At 42.2% G+C, this 17,358-nt stretch overlaps 1 protein-coding gene across 5 annotated transcripts in view; it reads right to left on the bottom strand.

The window, feature by feature from the left end:
* LIFR (LIF receptor subunit alpha) overlaps positions 1-17,358 on the bottom strand; it is a 104,821-nt gene that overhangs the window by 43,858 nt on the left and 43,605 nt on the right. For all 5 annotated transcript variants that reach the window (XM_079994743.1, XM_079994746.1, XM_079994742.1 and 2 more), the window contains exons 2-4: positions 10,735-10,897; positions 3,911-4,034; positions 383-528 (exon numbers count right to left, since the gene is read on the bottom strand). In XM_079994743.1, coding sequence (XP_079850869.1) covers positions 383-528; positions 3,911-4,034; positions 10,735-10,819 — 355 coding nt within the window. In that variant the 5' untranslated portion in view covers positions 10,820-10,897. The remainder of the gene's footprint in view (positions 1-382; positions 529-3,910; positions 4,035-10,734; positions 10,898-17,358) is intronic.

Genomic DNA, 17,358 nt, shown 5'->3' with positions numbered 1-17,358 from the left:
ATAACATTATTCATCATGTTAACTAGGCCAGATAGAAATTGGGAGTCTAACAACCTATGGATGGCCATAGGTCCCCTATCCAAAAACTAGGCCTTTAGGTGAAATATAGCCTCTACTTCATTTATGTTCCCCTGGTTGTTTGACCCACAGGGTGTATTGTAGATTTTCTGATTAAAGGAAACATGGTTTAAAGGAAACTTCAGTGCTCTAACTTATTATAGGAGCTCAGAGCAAAGAGGAGGAATGGAAAGGTTCTGTGAGCTGCCCAAAGGCTTGGATGTATCTTGGGCTTAATGATGAACTGAGATGTCATCAGCCTGAGCCAGCTTGTTAACAGTGTAGAAGAAAGGCCAGACTTTGTATAAAGACAGCATAAGCTTACCAATTTCCTTATCAGTCAGCTCAAATGTGTTTTCGGCTATCACTTTTCCAGACTGACTCACGGTGGATATCTTTATTTGATTAGAGGCAAATGAGATCAGTTTATCAATCTGTGCCGTTTTCTCCTTTGTTGTTAAGCAGGAAGTCCTGCAGGGGTGGGGGAAATGAAGATGAAATTAGTCATGTCACAACTCAGGTAGGGACGGGCTGCAATCAAGCATTTTAAAAACAGTTCATGGAAGAACAGCAAAATCAACAACAGAGTAGCCTGCAGAGCGCCAGTCTTCCCTGTCATGGTATCTCCATATCAAGGCCTGCCAAAATAAAAAAATAAAAAATAAAATAAAAATAAAAATATTATTTATTTATTTATACCCCGCCTATCTGACTGGGTTAAAACAAACATATTGCAATGATTTATAATTCAGAATTGAAACTTACTGTGTATGAGCAAACACCTTCACCACCCAAATTATGAACTTAGCGGTGTTAAAGCGAAAGTTTAAAATGTATAAGTGTGTTGTTGTAAATGTATGAACAAAGCAGAAATTGCATTTATGTGGCAATATGTTCCAGCTGTCTCCTTCATTTTTGTTTTGTTTTTAAATCAGAGCAGCTAACGAGGGAAGAAGCCAGAAAATTTTGCCACAGGAATAAAATCTATGTTTATTTCATCATGGTGATTAACCAAATCCCAAAAGAGATCTAGGAAAACTTGTGCAAAATGCTGGGTGTGTGCATGTGTGAGTACCCACCTATCCCAAGTTATTCTCCCCCCCCCACCGTCATTGATACCCCCCCATACTAATATCTGGGGATGGGAGCCATAGTTCAGGGTGCACAGCAAGGGATGGGCAAATCTATCTCAGTCTGTACTGCCGTGCTTCCACTTGTGGATGTGTTGAAGCGGGCCTTGCACCTTCTTGTGCCGATTTTTTAAGGATAACTCCAGAGAAATCCTTTAAAAATCTGCGGGGGGCGGGGGGGCGGGGACACACTAAAAAACAACACAAATTGAGGTATATGTACAGCACATTGTTCTCTTTCACTTGCTTGAACACTGCAGCCCTGACACACGATGTACACAGCCATTTTTAAAATATTTGGAAAAAAGCGCAGAAAGCCATTTCACAGTTTCTTATGTAATTTTACATACAAAGGGCCTATTGTAGGTAGAAAATGTTGTACTGCTGAGACATTTATTTATTTTTTGTATTGCTGAGCCCTTTTTAAGAAGACATACATTTCCCTTTAATATATGTTCAATTACAGAGGAAGCTTCCTATGCATTTCCCCCCCTTTCCCTACACCATTTTAAAAGTATTAAAAAAAATAAAACAAAAACCTGCAGGTGCTGTACTTTGGAGCTGCTCTTCAAGCAGTTTTACAATGTTCCAGGAAGAAAAAGAGTGAGCGAGCAATCCCTCAGTAAATATTTCCCCTTGCTCAGCTTGTAAATGTTGCACTCGAAAAGTCCTCAGAAAGGGTTTAGACTGAATTGCAGACCCTTGCCATGGACTGGTTTGATAGCGTGGATAAAAATCATTGATTTTAAAAAATAAATTTTTAAAAAATCAGATTTTTAAAAATTTAAATCAACCTTTTTTGGTTTAAATCGGATTTTTAAAATAAAATGCTTTTGAGGAAAAATCTTCCTAAAGATAGTTTTCTAATTAAGTTACATTATAGTCCAAAGGAAATAAGGATTTGTTTTAAGTTTTTAATGTGTGCTAAAACTCTGTCTAAGGTTTTTTTTTAAATAAAAAAACTGTTTAACCACATCAATTAGAAAACATGGATACATATGCTATGATGTTATTGTTTTAGTTAAATAAATGGTTTAAATTGTTATTAAGGAAATGATATTTTTCTCCTTCCAGCAGAAAGTACAGCAGAAAAGTTGTCCAAATATAAACAGTTAACTTATTAAACCTCACAATAATTTCATAATTATCAGTCTATGTAATTCTAATAGTATAACCAAATCAGTAATTTTTGATATAACTGTAAAAGCTACTCTGAAAATTTACTATTCCAAAAATGAAACCTTCATCTGGTTGTAAATATTAAGATTATACCAGCAAGAATGAGTCTTTCTGTGAAAAAATGATTTAAATCAAGTCTTGCTGACTAGTGATTTAAATTGTGATTTATATCAATTTGATTTAAATCAGATCCACACTGTTTGATAGGACAAATGAGATGGGGTTTGCAGCAGACTCTGGCCTAGATCAAACTTTTCTTGTCATATCTAGATAATAGCCCATACATGTGCATGTAAGAAAGTCCCAGATTCACCCCTCAACACAGGCTGCATATAGCCATTCAGATCCTTGCCTCTCTTTTAGTTATTTATGGCTGTGGTCCCAAAAGGTTCTGAGAATGGCTTACAGAAAATGCTGACAATAAAGTCATATTAAAATGTAGGAATGGAAATAACTTGGTGTCCATATGATGCCAGGAGTACTAAGTATTCCCTATACTTCACACCAAAGTTTCTCTTCTGCTGCTGTGATTCCTCTTCATCGCCATTCCCACCTGCTCAGTGTCATACAGTGGAACGAGTAGCGTGAGATTTAATCGGAACCAAGCCCTTATCTGACAAAGTCGGGCTGCTCGGCAACTGTGCTGCGGCTTGTTTGCTAAACACACTTGAACTCGCACTTGACTTGTCTCGACTTGGCCAGTTGGTTGATAATGCAGAGGTATACTCAGGTTGCATTACTGCTGTCGCTTGGGTGAGTTTAGCCAGTGGATGGGGATGAAAGTTCTGGGAAAGGCCAAATGGATCTGTTCCAATGATCTTTATCTTTGCAAGTTTGCAGTGTTGTTTTTCTAGAAAAAGAGGTGCCAGAACTCAACATGAACACCTCCCTCGTTCTTAGAATGGCAATGGTGCTCACCTGAGAGATGCCAGAACTGGGGGGGGGGGGAGCCCTGGATGTTTGTTCTTCCTGGTTGGCACTGGGCTGGTTTTGAGTATGTTTCCCAAGAGAAGGAATGGTTAAAACAGGTATGAGGAAACCCTAGCCTATAGGTCAGACTTGAACCGGCAGGCTATTCCTCACAAGCCATGCCCACCTGTTCCACAACTAACATCGTCTACAGTAAGTCAAGACAGCACTGCTTTTCCATATGTTGCAGATTGGGGGGTTGAGGCCTAAAGCCACCTTCGGGGTTCATGACAGAGATGAGATCCAAGTTGTGGATCTATAGTTCAGCTCTTCTCTACTCCAGCTTAGGAACACTGTAAGCTGCCTTATATTGAGTCAGACCATTGGGTCCATCTAGCTCAGGACTGTCTACACTGACTGACAGCAGCCCTCCAAAATATCAGGCAAGAGTCTCTTCCAGGCCTACCTGGAGATTCTGGGGATTGAACCTGAGACCTTCTGCTCACAAGGCAGATGTTCCTCCACTGAGCTATGGCTCTTCCATCCTCTAGCTTACTAAACAATGACTACAAATTTCACCCAGGAACATAGCTTATATGGCCTCATGCCCAAGAAAGAAAGGATATCAGTGTTACCTGCCACTGTGACAGAAAGAATACTCCACTCCATGACTAGCTGTGGAGGCAGTTGTCCATGTGCAGATAACCGTTTTGAAGTCGTGTGTTACACATGTCAAATTCTGAGGTGTGTGTGACGGATCTGGAATTACAACACAAATGAGGTTGAACATGAATGTTACTGAACAGTATCATTATTATTTCCCCCTATAGATAATTGAACATTAATGGAACAGCAGTAGAAATCCATGCTCTGAAATCTGAAATAAAATCAAACTCAAATCCGACATTCCTGTTTACAAACACATTTTCCAAGAGGAGGAAATGAAGGACAGTCTGCAACTTTAAAAAACACTTGCAGCTGTTTAGCAGTCTAGCCAGGACGCTCAAATATTCCAAACACATTTGAAACATATTTACACCATAGACAAGCTGCTTGGATAGTCGTTCCCTGTCCTGGGGGAACCCTGTGAGTTGCAACTGTGACGGGGTGCTAGTGATCCCTAAGCGATAATACTCAGCCCACTTGCCATATTCTTTTAGCTTCCAGGATTCTTTGGGGAAAGCTGTAATAAAAAAACAATTATTGAACAAGTAAACACAGTTCTAATTATTTTAGTGTCTAAAGTCATGGTGCTTTAAAGGAATTTGACTTGGGGGGAAATGGCCACAGAAGTGCAGAATTATTCCATGCAGGATTGGGCAATATATGGGTCCCACCCAAATTTCCAGCAACAACTGTGACTGGCTGTGTTCCAGGCCTGGCTTCCTAACACCCTGTGTCACTGCCATTTACTGAGAAGGAGAGGGGCAAGCCAGTGGGGAACTTGGTGCAGTGCAGGTGCAGAGCCTGAGCCAATCCAACCCTCCAGATGCTACGTCAACACCATGCCAAACTCCATTTCCCCTCCCCTTTTCGGTAACTGGTAGCAACATGCACCACTGGGAAGCCTGGGAAGCAACACAGCCCAAACCATTCCTGCTGCTAAATTCAAGTGGATGGGAGGTTGGGGGTGGGGCTGGGGAAATAGGTGGCAAAAAAGAGGGGAAGGGGGTTCCCCAATGTAACAAAGCACCCCTGAGAAGATACCTCTATTTTGGCCTGGAGAAGAGAAGAGAAGAGACTTCATCACATTCCTAGCCAGCTGATTTGTAACACCCGATAGGCCCAGGCGATTGTCTCCTTCCAGATTTCTCTGATCATCCTTCCCTTATGTGTAAATTTGAAGTAAACAAAAGAACACTGGACTTCTTCTAGAGGTGTTAAGGCATGGTATGAGAACCCTAAATAGCACTCTTTACTTTTTCTCCGCCTCGTAATTACTAAGCAAGCAGTTTCAGTGAGCGTGAGGCTCCCATCAGAAGAGTTTGAGAGACAGGTGGATTTCTTTCCCCCTTACTCACCTAGAAAGATGCATTTTTAAAAGCCATAGTTCAGCTGGTCAGAACATGGGGCTGACAATGCCATGGTTGCAGGTTCAATCCCCGTAAGGGACAGCTACATATTCCTGCAGTGCAGTGGGTTGGACTAGATCAGCGGTTCTCAACCTGTGGGTCCCCAGATGTTAACTCCCATTACCCCTAGCTAGCAAGGCCAGAGCTCAGGGGTGTTGGGAGTTGTAGTCCAACATCATCTGGGAACCCACAGGTTGAAAACTGCTGGACTAGATGATCCCCAGGGTCCCTTCCAACTCCACAATTTCAATTTAGACAAACTGTTGCTGACTGGCACCATTTTAAACCTTTCATGTCCCTCCACTGCCAGGACAGCAACCTTCTTGAGCATTTAAGATGGCACTTTTCTCCTTAGAAAAGCTTTGGGCTCCTTTAAAGAGGCCTCACTTTTCCCCTCACATGAACATTTCTTGTGGAGTCCCACCTCAATCTCTCTCTTCCATCCTTTGCTTTCTTTCACTCTGTCCCTGAATGGATCTCCATTCTACCACCAACAGTTTCGTAAGACTTCCAAATGTGTCCCAACGGGCTGCAAAGGGTTGGAAGTTGCTGCTTGGACTCTAAATACCAACCAACACTGGTAGCTAATGGGGGGGGGGACACAAGTTACTATATTGTAGCAGAAGCCACAAACCGCCAAGCCACAAACCACAACCAAAAAGTAGAATAAAATACAGGAAGTATTTTACTATCTGCTTTATGTGTAATCTCATCTGTGTGCGCCAAAGTTCCTTTAAGTTTATCTAGAACTGAAACTTTCTTCAATTAAAGGAACCAATTGACTATTTGTACCTTGTTTAAGAAAAAGTACAGTGGTTAAATGAGCAGCTCTCAGCTCCCATTCTACATATAGCCCCAACCCAAATTAGTTCAGTATGGTTTTAATTGTTTTTAGAGTTTGTAGAAATGGTTTTGTTTCTAGAATTTGTTTGTGTCTGTATATATAGATAGATATCACTTTAAGATTCTTGCTGCACACCAGCAAGATGTCCTCGGGCTTTGATGTGGTTTTAAATTTGCAAAATAAAACAGAAATAAAATGCATGCCACTATAGTGAGGAAGGCTTGTGACCTGCTGTCAATCTGCTGTCTAAATTCTGACTTTGATTGCGTACACTCCACCAGTTTAAAACATAGCTGGGTATGGCATGATAAAAGTCTGTGATTTCATCAGGACAAGTTATTTGTTGTTTACTGCTGTAATAATTGTTTTCTCAGAATTTATCTGCTGTACCATGAGCAAAAATAACATTATAATTAATAAATAAATAAAACATAGCTGGGCTGTTCTTTTTCTCCATTGAGATTGCATCTGATTTAGGGGGGAAACTCATCAAAACACAGTAGTCCATATGGATTGTGGCTGACATTGTGTGCCCACTGTTTCCCAAACCAGAAATCAAAGCACACTGGATGCAAAGTAAACAGGAGCATATTCACAGCCAATCAATGGACCCTTGGCTCTTCCTCCATAAATATCGTTATTTATATTTAAGCCAGAACTGGACCAGTTAACCCTTCAAATATAGGATGCCTTCACATAGAGAATTGCCTTCTGTAAACTAGGCCACATGGAGACTTCTGACATGAAGCCAGGAAAACCATTTTGTTCAGTTTTGTTTAAGAGCTAAAAAAAGAGTGTCCTTTATACCCATGAGGACAGCTGCCTGATCTTTTCAATATGTTGCTACAGAATGCATTCACCAAGCATCTCAACCCAGGGAAACGGCTGGACAGGAATGTGTTTTGGCTTCTTGTGCCTTGTAAAATGCCTCATTCCTTTTAAACACAGCTAGAAGCTTGACTATAATCCAAGTGGTCAATCTTCAGCTGCACTGAATAAAGTTTCATGGTTTGGGGGGGGGCAGGCTGGGAGTAAAACAACTGAGGATGTACTGAAAGTTCACCTCGCTCCCCACGTAACTCAAAGGCTCCCACCCTGCAGCTTTTAGTTTTTTTAGTACTACAAAAAAGAAATAAGATAAAAAAAACACACTGTAGTACAGTGGTACCTCAGGTTAAGAACTTAATTCGTTCCGGAGGTCTGTTCTTAACCTGAGGTACCACTTTAGCTAATGGGGCCACTGCCACACGATTTCTGTTCTCATCCTGAAGCAAAGTTCTTAACCTGAGGTACTATTTCTGGGGTAGCGGAGTCTGTAACCTGAAGCGTCTGTAACCCAAGATACCACTGTGGTTGGTTTCCTTTTTCTTGTTTTCTAATGTTGATTATATTTTTAATTCATTACCCAGGTTTTCTTCATCTTCTATTGTACTTACTTATATTGCCTAAATCTATAAACTAGCTAGGCCAGTGGTTTTCAACCAGTGTGCCATGGCACCCTGGGGTGCCTTGAATGAGGGTCAGGGGTGCTGTGGACAACACTGGCCCTCTTTCCTTCCCTCCCTCATCTGATGCCCTCTTGCATCTCTGCCTCTCAGAGGCTTGCACAGCTGTTTGTTGCAGCAGCCCTGGCTACATACTCCACAGGCGAATGGTGCCTCTGGCCAGGGGGTGCTGGTTGCCAGGAGCTGAGGCGGCCTCAGAGTAAGCAAGCAAGCGGGTGAGGGAGCCCAGCCAGCCAGCCTGCAGCCCTTGCTGTTGGGAATGACCAGACAAGTCCAGGGGGACTTGTCAGTCTCCTGTGGGGCAGTGTGAGGAGACACCTTTCTTTGGTGCAGGCGGAGCAGCTCAGAGACTCAGAGACCCAAGCAGAGTGGAGAGGAGAGGAGACTGAGGAAACACTCCACAAGGGAGGGTGTTCGAAAAAGGGTGAGAGGCTGCCAGCTCTGCAGGCAAGGAGTGACATAACTGGGCTCCCGAGCCCCACAGGGGTGCTGCAGAAAGAAAGTAGAGTGGTACCTCAGTTTAAGTACTTAATTCGTTCCAGAGGTACATACTTAACCTGAAACTGTTCTTAACCTGAAGCACCACTTTAGCTAATGGAGCCTCCCGCTGCTACCGCGCCGCCGGAGCCCGATTTCTGTTCTGATCCTGAAGCAAAGTTCTTAACCTGAAGCACTATTTCTGGGTTAGTGGAGTCTTCTATAACCTGAAGTGTATGTAACCTGAGGTACCACTGTAATTGGTCAAGGGGGCCGTGGACTCAATAAGGTTGAAAACCTCTGAGCTAAGCAATATCTCCAAGCTCAGAAGGAGCCAAGGCAGTCTTAAGCATATCCAGCAGTGTGGTGCAAAGCTCCCCCACGTTTCCCAGAGTTTTTTAGGGAGGACGGCGCTGCCGGTGGGGCTAGAGGAGGCAGGCAGCAGCTGGAGGGTGGCTCCTCTGATGGGGAAGAGGCGGAGGCTGGATGCGATGCCTCCCAGCTCAGCTGGTCGCTTTGTGCCATGGTGGGCACGGCAGATGAAGGCGCTGCTTTGGTGCAGCATGGCAGAGGCGGGCGAGGGCAGCGAGCTGATGCCAGGAGGCACTGCGTCCAGCCTCTGTCTCTTCCCTGGCGCCCTCCAAAACTTGGTGCACTGGCGCCCCGCACCACTAGGCTCTATGGGTAAGAAGCCCCTGGAAGGAGCACATCTCCAGACTTTGGATGCTGGAGAAATAGGGGAGGTTAGGGCTGGGCAATATCAGCTTTTCAACATCGCGATGTATCACCAACTAAACATCTCACATCTTATGTTTTACATAAAAGAAAAACATGCATATTCCCAAAAATGAAGGCTTTTCTTCGTCTCTGAAAAAGTCTTCAGAGCTCAAAAGCAAGCTGGCAAGAGGAAGCGAAGCATTACCTCTAATGTACAACTGACCACATCATTAGGTCTTAAAAATAATCCAAGGCACCACAATGAGTCACTACCAATTACATGGCTTCCCCACAATGACTTTTGATGTGCGCTGTGCAAACCAAGTAAGGTAGTGAACTCGGTTGAACTCCTTTTCCTCCTGGCATTCAGATGCTGTTGGTGCCACGAGGGGCACAGCAACCTTGGCAGCTGCCGTCCACTAAACCAGACACACAGAACATGCACGCATGCCCAAAAATCATTCAAAACGGAACTGGGCTTTCCGTAAGGTAAACTACACAAGCCACATGAGAAGCCACAGGAGGGGAGGGTCATCTTGAATCATGCTTGCTGGTTTGCCACAAGTATCTGGTCTGCCAGGATGCTGTCTTAGATGGGCCATTAGCCCAATACAGCAGGTTTTTCAAGAAGAAGAAGAAGAAGAAGAAGAGGAAGAGGAGGAGTTTGGATTTGATATCCCGCTTTATCACTACCCAAAGGAGTCTCAAAGCGGCTAACATTCTCCTTTCCCTTCCTCCCCCACAACAAACACTCTGAGGTGAGTGGGGATGAGAGACTTCAAAGAAGTGTGACTAGCCCAAGGTCACCCAGCAGCTGCATGTGGAGGAGCAGGGAAGCGAACCCGGTTCCCCATATTACGAGTCTACCGCTCTTAACCACTACACCACATTGGCTCTCAGCAGATTTAAAGGTAAATATAAAGGGACCCCTGACCGTTAGGTCCAGTCGTGTATGACTCTGGGGTTGTGGCGCTCATCTTGCTTTATTGGCCAAGGGAGCCGGCGTACAACTTACGGGTCATGTGGCCAGCATGACTAAGCTGCTTCTGGCAAACCAGAGCAGCGCACAGAAACACCGGTTACCTTCCCGCCAGAGTGGTGCCTATTTATCTACTTGCACTTTGACGTGCTTTCGAATTGCTAGGTTGGCAGGAGCAGGGACTGAGCAAAAAGGAGCTCACCGACCTTCTGATCAGCAAGCCCTAAGGCTCTGTGGTTTAGACCATAGCGCCTCCCGCATGGTCTTAAGCAGATTTAGGGGACGGCAGATTTCATCTCAGGAGCTGCTGACCTGGCTGCCCCATTTAGTGGGGGGAGAGGAGATAAGGTGGTAGAGAGAAACCAACATGTCAGGGGAGCCATGTACCTTTTTAGCTTTCTGTACTTCATCTACATTTCATTATAAGGTTATTGCAAATCTGCACTTTTAAAAAAATCTGGGCAAAGTATATCCAAAACATCTATATCCAAAAAAGATTACATGGAACTTGAAAATTAAGTGGCTTTACGTTGATTTTCTTATGCATCTATTTACTCAACTGGTGATACAGATCAAAAAGCTAGAGAGACTATACTGAATCTCTGCCCACTTAAAAGCCTCTCAACCACCTTCCCTACAACTCCCATTAAATTCCTGGCTTGTAGCATTATCCACCCTCTTTCAATATCATCTTTACAGTCTTTTTTTTTTCTTTTTAAAGATAATCTTTATAGTCTTATGGCCTAGAACCTTGACTTTTGAAAACAAACAAGGAAAACAGAGATTCATTCAAAACTGCAAACCCTACATTGCAATGTATGTACAAAATGTAATGAGAGAGGGAGAGATATCAGATTATACCAACCTGTTTCCCGACACTGGGCCAGTTGGTTCAGGACACACAAATGCACTACTGCCAATAGACAGCAGGGAATTTGGTTAATCCACATTCTTCTACAATTCACTATGGAGATGGAGAATCGGTCACTTCAAGCAGCAAAGATCATCCTCTTTCACACAGACAGGCTCTAAAAATTGATGAGAGAGAGAATGAATTGTAGATATTCAGGCAACATCACTAGTTTATATACTTGAAATATACACAATGCCAATGGATTGCACAATGCCTGTACAATTCTGAACAGCAGCCTGTGGGGAGAAAAATGTTTAAAAGTAGGTATTGGAGCCTATTTCTGGCTGGAAGCCGCCTCATAGGGAGAAACAACTTTAGACAAAATCTGTTCCTTATTGTCTGCTCAGGAATTGTTTCTGCAGAAGCAGCAAGGCAAATTAGTACCAATTTAGTGCAGGACGATGTTGTGCCAGGGTTATGGAGGTAGTTGTTTTTTTTTAAGTGTTTTCATTTTAATCTTCTGTGATGCCTGATGGTTTGATGCCAAAAAAAGAGAAAAAGCTGAACTGAACAGAAATCACCTGGCATTACCGGAAGAAGTTTCCCATTATAAAGCGAAAGCCAAAGTGGGCATAGATCTGGTTACCAGACAGAAATAAATAATAATAAATAAATTTATATTTATACCCCGCCCTTCCCAGTTCAAAAACTGGGCTCAGGGTGGCTGCTAACAAATTTAAAACACTTAATTGTAAAAGCAGCATAAAATACAGTTTAGAAACATGAATAACAATAAAATTCAAAATTCAGCAATCAATTTAGGGGAAATAAGCATTAGATAATCCCCAGGGACCAGTGAGGAGGCCAGGGGAGAATTAGCTGTGGGGTCTCAGAGCAGGTAATCTTCATAAAAGGGGAGGGGGAGGGAAGAAAAGGGAAATAAAAGAATATAAATAAAAGAAATGCTGCTAAATTGGTTCAAACAGTTAGTGACCGTATTAAAAAGGCATGACCCGAACCAGTATGGAATGGAATAAGAAAGGACTTGGAGGTGTGGGGAAGAATGAAACTGTCATTTTGGGGTAGGATATCCACAATTAAGATGAATGTGCTTCCAAAGATGTTATTTCTATTTCAGACTATCCCCATAATTAAAGGGAATAGGATTTTCAAAGAGTGGCAAAGAGTTATTTCAAGATATGTTTGGCAGGGCAAAAAGCCGAGAATTCAATTTAAGTTACTAACAGATGTGAGAGAAAGAGGAGGCTATGCCCTGCCTGACTTGAAATTATATTATGAGGCATCTTGCCTTTGCTGGTTGAAAGACTGGATAAAATTAGAAAATAAGGAATTATTGGACTTAGAGGGGTTTGACAACAGATTTGGATGGCATGCGTATTTATGGTATGAGAAAAAGAAAATCCATAAAGGTTTTGAGAACCACATCTTCCGAGGTCCTTTAATTGAAGTATGGGATAGGTATAAAAACCTGTTAGAATGTAGAGTACCACACTGGTTATCTCCATTAGAAGTTATGAGTATAAAGAAAATTAATATGAGAGGCAATTGGATCACATACGGTCAATTGTTATTTAAAGAAGGGGGGAAATGGAAAATGAAATCATACGAACAGGTTAAAGAACATGTATATGATTGGTTGCATTACTTTCAAATAAATGAAATGTTTAGGAAAGATATTAAAGAAGGCGGTTATGCTGACAAGGATTCAAAATTTCAGATTGAAATAATAAATAATGATTTTAACATTTTATCCAAAATGTATAAGTTGCTGCTAGAATGGAATTTGAAGGATGAGGAAGTTAAGTCGGTAATGATACATTGGGCCAGATATTTTGGCTATAACATACAATTTGAGGATTGGGAAAAATTATGGAAAGAAAATTTAAAATTTACAGCATGTATGACGTTAAAAGAAAATGTTATGAAAATGTTTTACAGATGGTATATAACACCGGTAAAATTAGCGAAAATGTATAAGACATGTAACAAGTGTTGGAAATGTAAAGATAAAGAAGGCTCTTTTTACCATATGTGGTGGGAATGTAAGAAAGTGAAAGGCTTTTGGGAAAGGATATATAACGAATTGAAGAAGATTCTAAAATATACTTTTATAAAGAAACCAGAGGCCTTTCTGTTAGGAATACTAGGAAATGAGATAAAGAGAAAGGATTGTAAATTTTTCCAATATGCAGTGACAGCTGCAAGAGTGTTACTGGCCAAGAAATGGAAACAATAGAGACTTCCGGAGGCGGCGCGAACGGCAATGGCTGCCCTTTCCTAGTCGGGGAAGGGAAGCTCCGCCGAAAAAGGGTCTCCCGCTGCGGCGAAGCGGGGACCCATTCTGGAAAACCACAGGCAGCAGAAGCCTGTGGTCTTGGGGTCCGGCGGGCGCCAGGAGCAGCCCCCAAAGCGTTGAAGGAACCCCGTAAGGGGCTCCGGATCGCGGAGGGGGTTGCGGCGCTGAGGATCGTTCCGCAATCGGCGGAGTGAAGCCGCGTTGCTGCTGCCGGTGAGCGCTGTCCTTTCTTCCTAAACTTCAGATTCGGAAAACAACAACCCGTGAGTAAACGGACTTTAAAAGTTTCGGGACTTTAAGTATTAATTTGGCTGAAAGCGGAGTGACGAAAAATAGGAAGTCCGTCTTCCGCTGTCATTGGATCATTAAGCAAAGAGCCGGAGGAGTGAAGGCAAAGAGTGAACTTTTAATCTAACTGATCTGGACATCCGTGGAAATTATCTTTAAGCTGAATAAGGACTTTAAGCAATTGATTATATGACTTTTATGTGGACTTTGATACCTTTCTTCTATTTGGATTATAATTAAAGTAAGAATCCCAGGTGCTGGAACTGCCTGAGTAACTGAGTAGCCAGCTTGCAGGGCTGGATACTTTTGAACTTAAACTTTGAAACAATCTGAGGGAGTTTGAACTGGTTACTTTGAAGCATCTTTTGGAATACCAGCAAGCACTGTCTGAAACACTGTGACTTTTTAAACACTAACTCTGCTAAAAATTACCTTATTGAAGGCTCTCGGACATTAAATGGGATTATAATAGTTTTAATGAAATTGTCTTCTTCCCTAAAGACATCTTAAGTTCCCCCTAGAGGATTTGGGATTAATAGCAGTGACATTGTTTTACTTTCCCTTTCCCGGCCTCCTGTTTGACTATTACCATCTGGGCCGCTGCTTTTCTCATGAGAACAACTCAGCTTGACCTTGAATTTTAGATAACTCTGGAATGAGTGGCGCAAGAAGAAAGGGACCGAGAACCAGACAAACAACTCTAACCGCAGTCTCCCAGGCACGCAGATCATCTGTGCCTACTGTGCTTACTTTGCCTACTCTGACTTCTGAGAAAGAAGCTGCTTTTCTGCCAAGGGCAGAAACTGAGGAATTTCAATTGGAAGAGATGGCCTCAGGAGAAATTAGTTCTACTTTAGAGAAAATTCTTGAAAAACTGGAATCTTTGGATAAAAAAGTGGAATCTTTGGATAAAAAAGCTGATCAGCAAACAGCTAAAATTGAACAAAATACTGAATGTTTAAATAGACTAACTGGACAAGTTGCACAAAATGTGCAAGCAATTGGAGAACTGAAGGAGACTGCAGGTGAAAATCGGAAATTGGCTGAAGATACCAGCCAAAGATTGGGAAATTTAGAGAAAGAGGTAAGACCACTCAGCAAACAAGTAGGTGAACATCAGACCTATCTTTCTATGATAGAACTACAGAATAGACAGACTAATTTAAGGATAAGGTCGATACCAGAGGTGGAAGAAGGCAACTTAGCTGAGTTCCTGTCTAAAGAATTTTCCAAGTTTTGGAACCTAGAGGAAAAAGACTTCAAAATTACATCAGCCTTCAGACTTGGAAGACTTATAAAGAGAGAGAAGCCCAGAGATTGCTTAATAATACTGAGATCAAAGGAGGAAAGGGACAAGATTTTGGGTTTACATTACGGAAAGTCACTGGACATTCTGGACAAAAGAATTGAAATTTTTAAGGATATTCCTAAACAACTTTTGGACCTTAGATCTGATTATTTGGAACTAACAAGACTGTTAAGGAGCAACACAATTATCTTCAGGTGGGACTTTCCTCAAGGATTATCTTTTACTTTTAGAGGGAAGAAGATTAAAATTAGATCATTGGAAGATAGAAAACCCAAGATCTACCCACACTGGAAGAGTGGCAGATGCAGCTGATGGACTATATGCAACTGGCCGAGATGACGGGCAGAATCCGAGACCTGGGAGAAGAGAGGGTTGAAGAAGACTGGAAGAAATTCAAGATATATCTACAAAAGTATTGTAATTTGGTTGAAGGCTAAGAAGGATGCTAGATCATAAATAATTGCCTATCATTGAATTAGATTTGAAATTGACGATAAGTGAGATTGAGGGAAATATAAAACTTGTGGAGAATAGATCAAATTAATTGAACAAAATTTAAGAATATAAACAAGATGATAAATTGCTGGGAAAAATTTATAACGATGTAAGTGGGAGTGGGAGACGTGAGGGAGTCCAAAGAAGTTCTGGAAAAAATGTCATGACCCATGTTATATTGTTTATTATTTTTGCATTTTGTATTTTAAAAAAAATCTTAATAAATATTTATTAAAAAAGAAAAAAAAGAAAAAAAAGAAATGGAAACAACAGGAAATACCAACGGTGGAAGAATGGAGAATGAAGCTGTTAGACTATGCTGAGTTGGATAAATTGACTGGGAAGATTAGATATTTAAGAGACCAAAAGTTCATCGAGGACTGGGGGAAATTTGTGGAATATCTGGAAAGTATAAGTGAGGGACAGATAACGCTAAAGGGATTTAAAGAAGCACTGTGAAAAATTGAGAAGTATTGTTTAAAGGGAATAGAAAAGAAGGGTATAAACAATGACAATACAAACCTAAGGAATGCGTAATTTGAATAATGACTATGGATGATTTACGGAAAAGCTGAAGGAAGTCCAGAAAAGAAACAATTTGTGAAAAATTGGATGTGAAATTAGTATGCGTTTTTGTTTTTGTTGTAAACTAATAAAAAATATTTCAAAAAAGAAAAGGCATGACCCTGAAGGAGTCCATTTATTAGAATGGGGAAGCTGGGAACCACAGGGAGGCAGAGCGTTCCTGTGCTGGGGGGTCCCTGCTTGCAGGTTTCCTACAGGTACCTGGGTTGGCCGCTGTGAGAAGCGGATGCTGGAACAAATGGGCCCATTGGCCCATGCAGAATCATAGCATCACAAAATGGTAGAATGGGAAGGGACCCTGAGGGTCATCAAGGCCAACCTGCTGCAATGCAAGAATCTCAGTTAAAGCATCCATGCCAGATGGCCATCTGCTTAAAATCCTCCAAAACACCCACACACCCAGGAAGCTGCATCATTACAGACCAAGGCATAGGTCTGTAAGCCTGGCCCTGTCTACTCTGACTAGTTTCCTCTTTCCAGATTCTTGAGTGGGATCTTTTCCAAGACTTCTTCCCATGGAGCCTCTGGCCTGATTCAGATGAGGCAAGATATTCACAAGTGTTGTGTGTTGTGTGCTCTCCCCGCCTCTTTTTCTCCCCACATCACCCCTCCCCACCCTGTACAACAATTAACCCAGGAAAATTGTCACGCAACCATCCAAACTAGAAACTGGCATTGGCAAGATCAGAACAAGTCAGGATTTCAAAACAAGTTCAAACTGTCTAAGCCAGGCAGGCATCTCACGGAAGAGACCAGGGACAACTGGTCTATCTGTATCCTAGGGGTAGTCTAGTCTAACTACCAGCACCATAAGGAAAAACAACAGAAGTAAAAGCATTCATTGCAAGCATTGGTTGCAGTGGAGTGGCAGCTGGCTGCATCGTAGTTTCTCCACTGTGTTTATTCTATTTTACAGTCATACCTTGGATCTTGAACACCTTGGCTCCCGAACAAATCAACTCCCTAACGATCAAAACCCGGAAAAGACTGTTCCGGTTTTCAAACATTATTTTGGAAGCCGAATGTCCAATGGGGCTTCCTTGGCTTCCGATTGGCTTTAGGAAGCTCGTGCAGCCAATAAGAAGCTGCACTTTGGTTTCTGACTGTTTTGGAAGTTGAACGGACTTCCAGAACGGACTCTGTCCTGCTTCCAAGGTATGACTGTATTTTCGTTTGAACTGAACAACACTTCTAAACCAGCGTTGAAAGAAAGCTAGAGCAAGTCAGCCTTTTGACATATTCAAACACCTCGCCAGGCTGTGCCCTTTTTCACAAACACCAAACATAGGGACATGTCTTATTCAGAGCCAGGTCCAGCCAGCTCAGTAACTGTCGACACAGGCTGGTACTATCTTTCCAGAGTTTCAGGCTGGAAGCCTCTCCCAGTGTTTTCTGGAGATTCCAAGGATTAAATCTGGGACATTCTGCATGCAAGCTGCACCACTGAGCTACACCCTTCCCCAGACACACAACAGTTGGAAGGGGGCAGGAAGAAACCTAGCACAGAACTGTGGCAGCTACTGGACCCATGTGGAAACAGGCAATTTCTTCATGATCCTCTTATTAACACCAAGGGGCAGGAAGGAAAACAGTTACAACATAATTCTGAGGGAAGAAGGGTAAACATCTGTTCCAGCTGCCC

This window comes from Podarcis cretensis (assembly GCF_951804945.1).
Source record: "Podarcis cretensis genome assembly, chromosome: 11".
Lineage (NCBI taxonomy): Eukaryota > Metazoa > Chordata > Lepidosauria > Squamata > Lacertidae > Podarcis > Podarcis cretensis.
The sequence above is the reverse complement of the archived record's forward strand: the minus strand, read 5'-3'. Positions and strand labels throughout refer to the sequence as shown.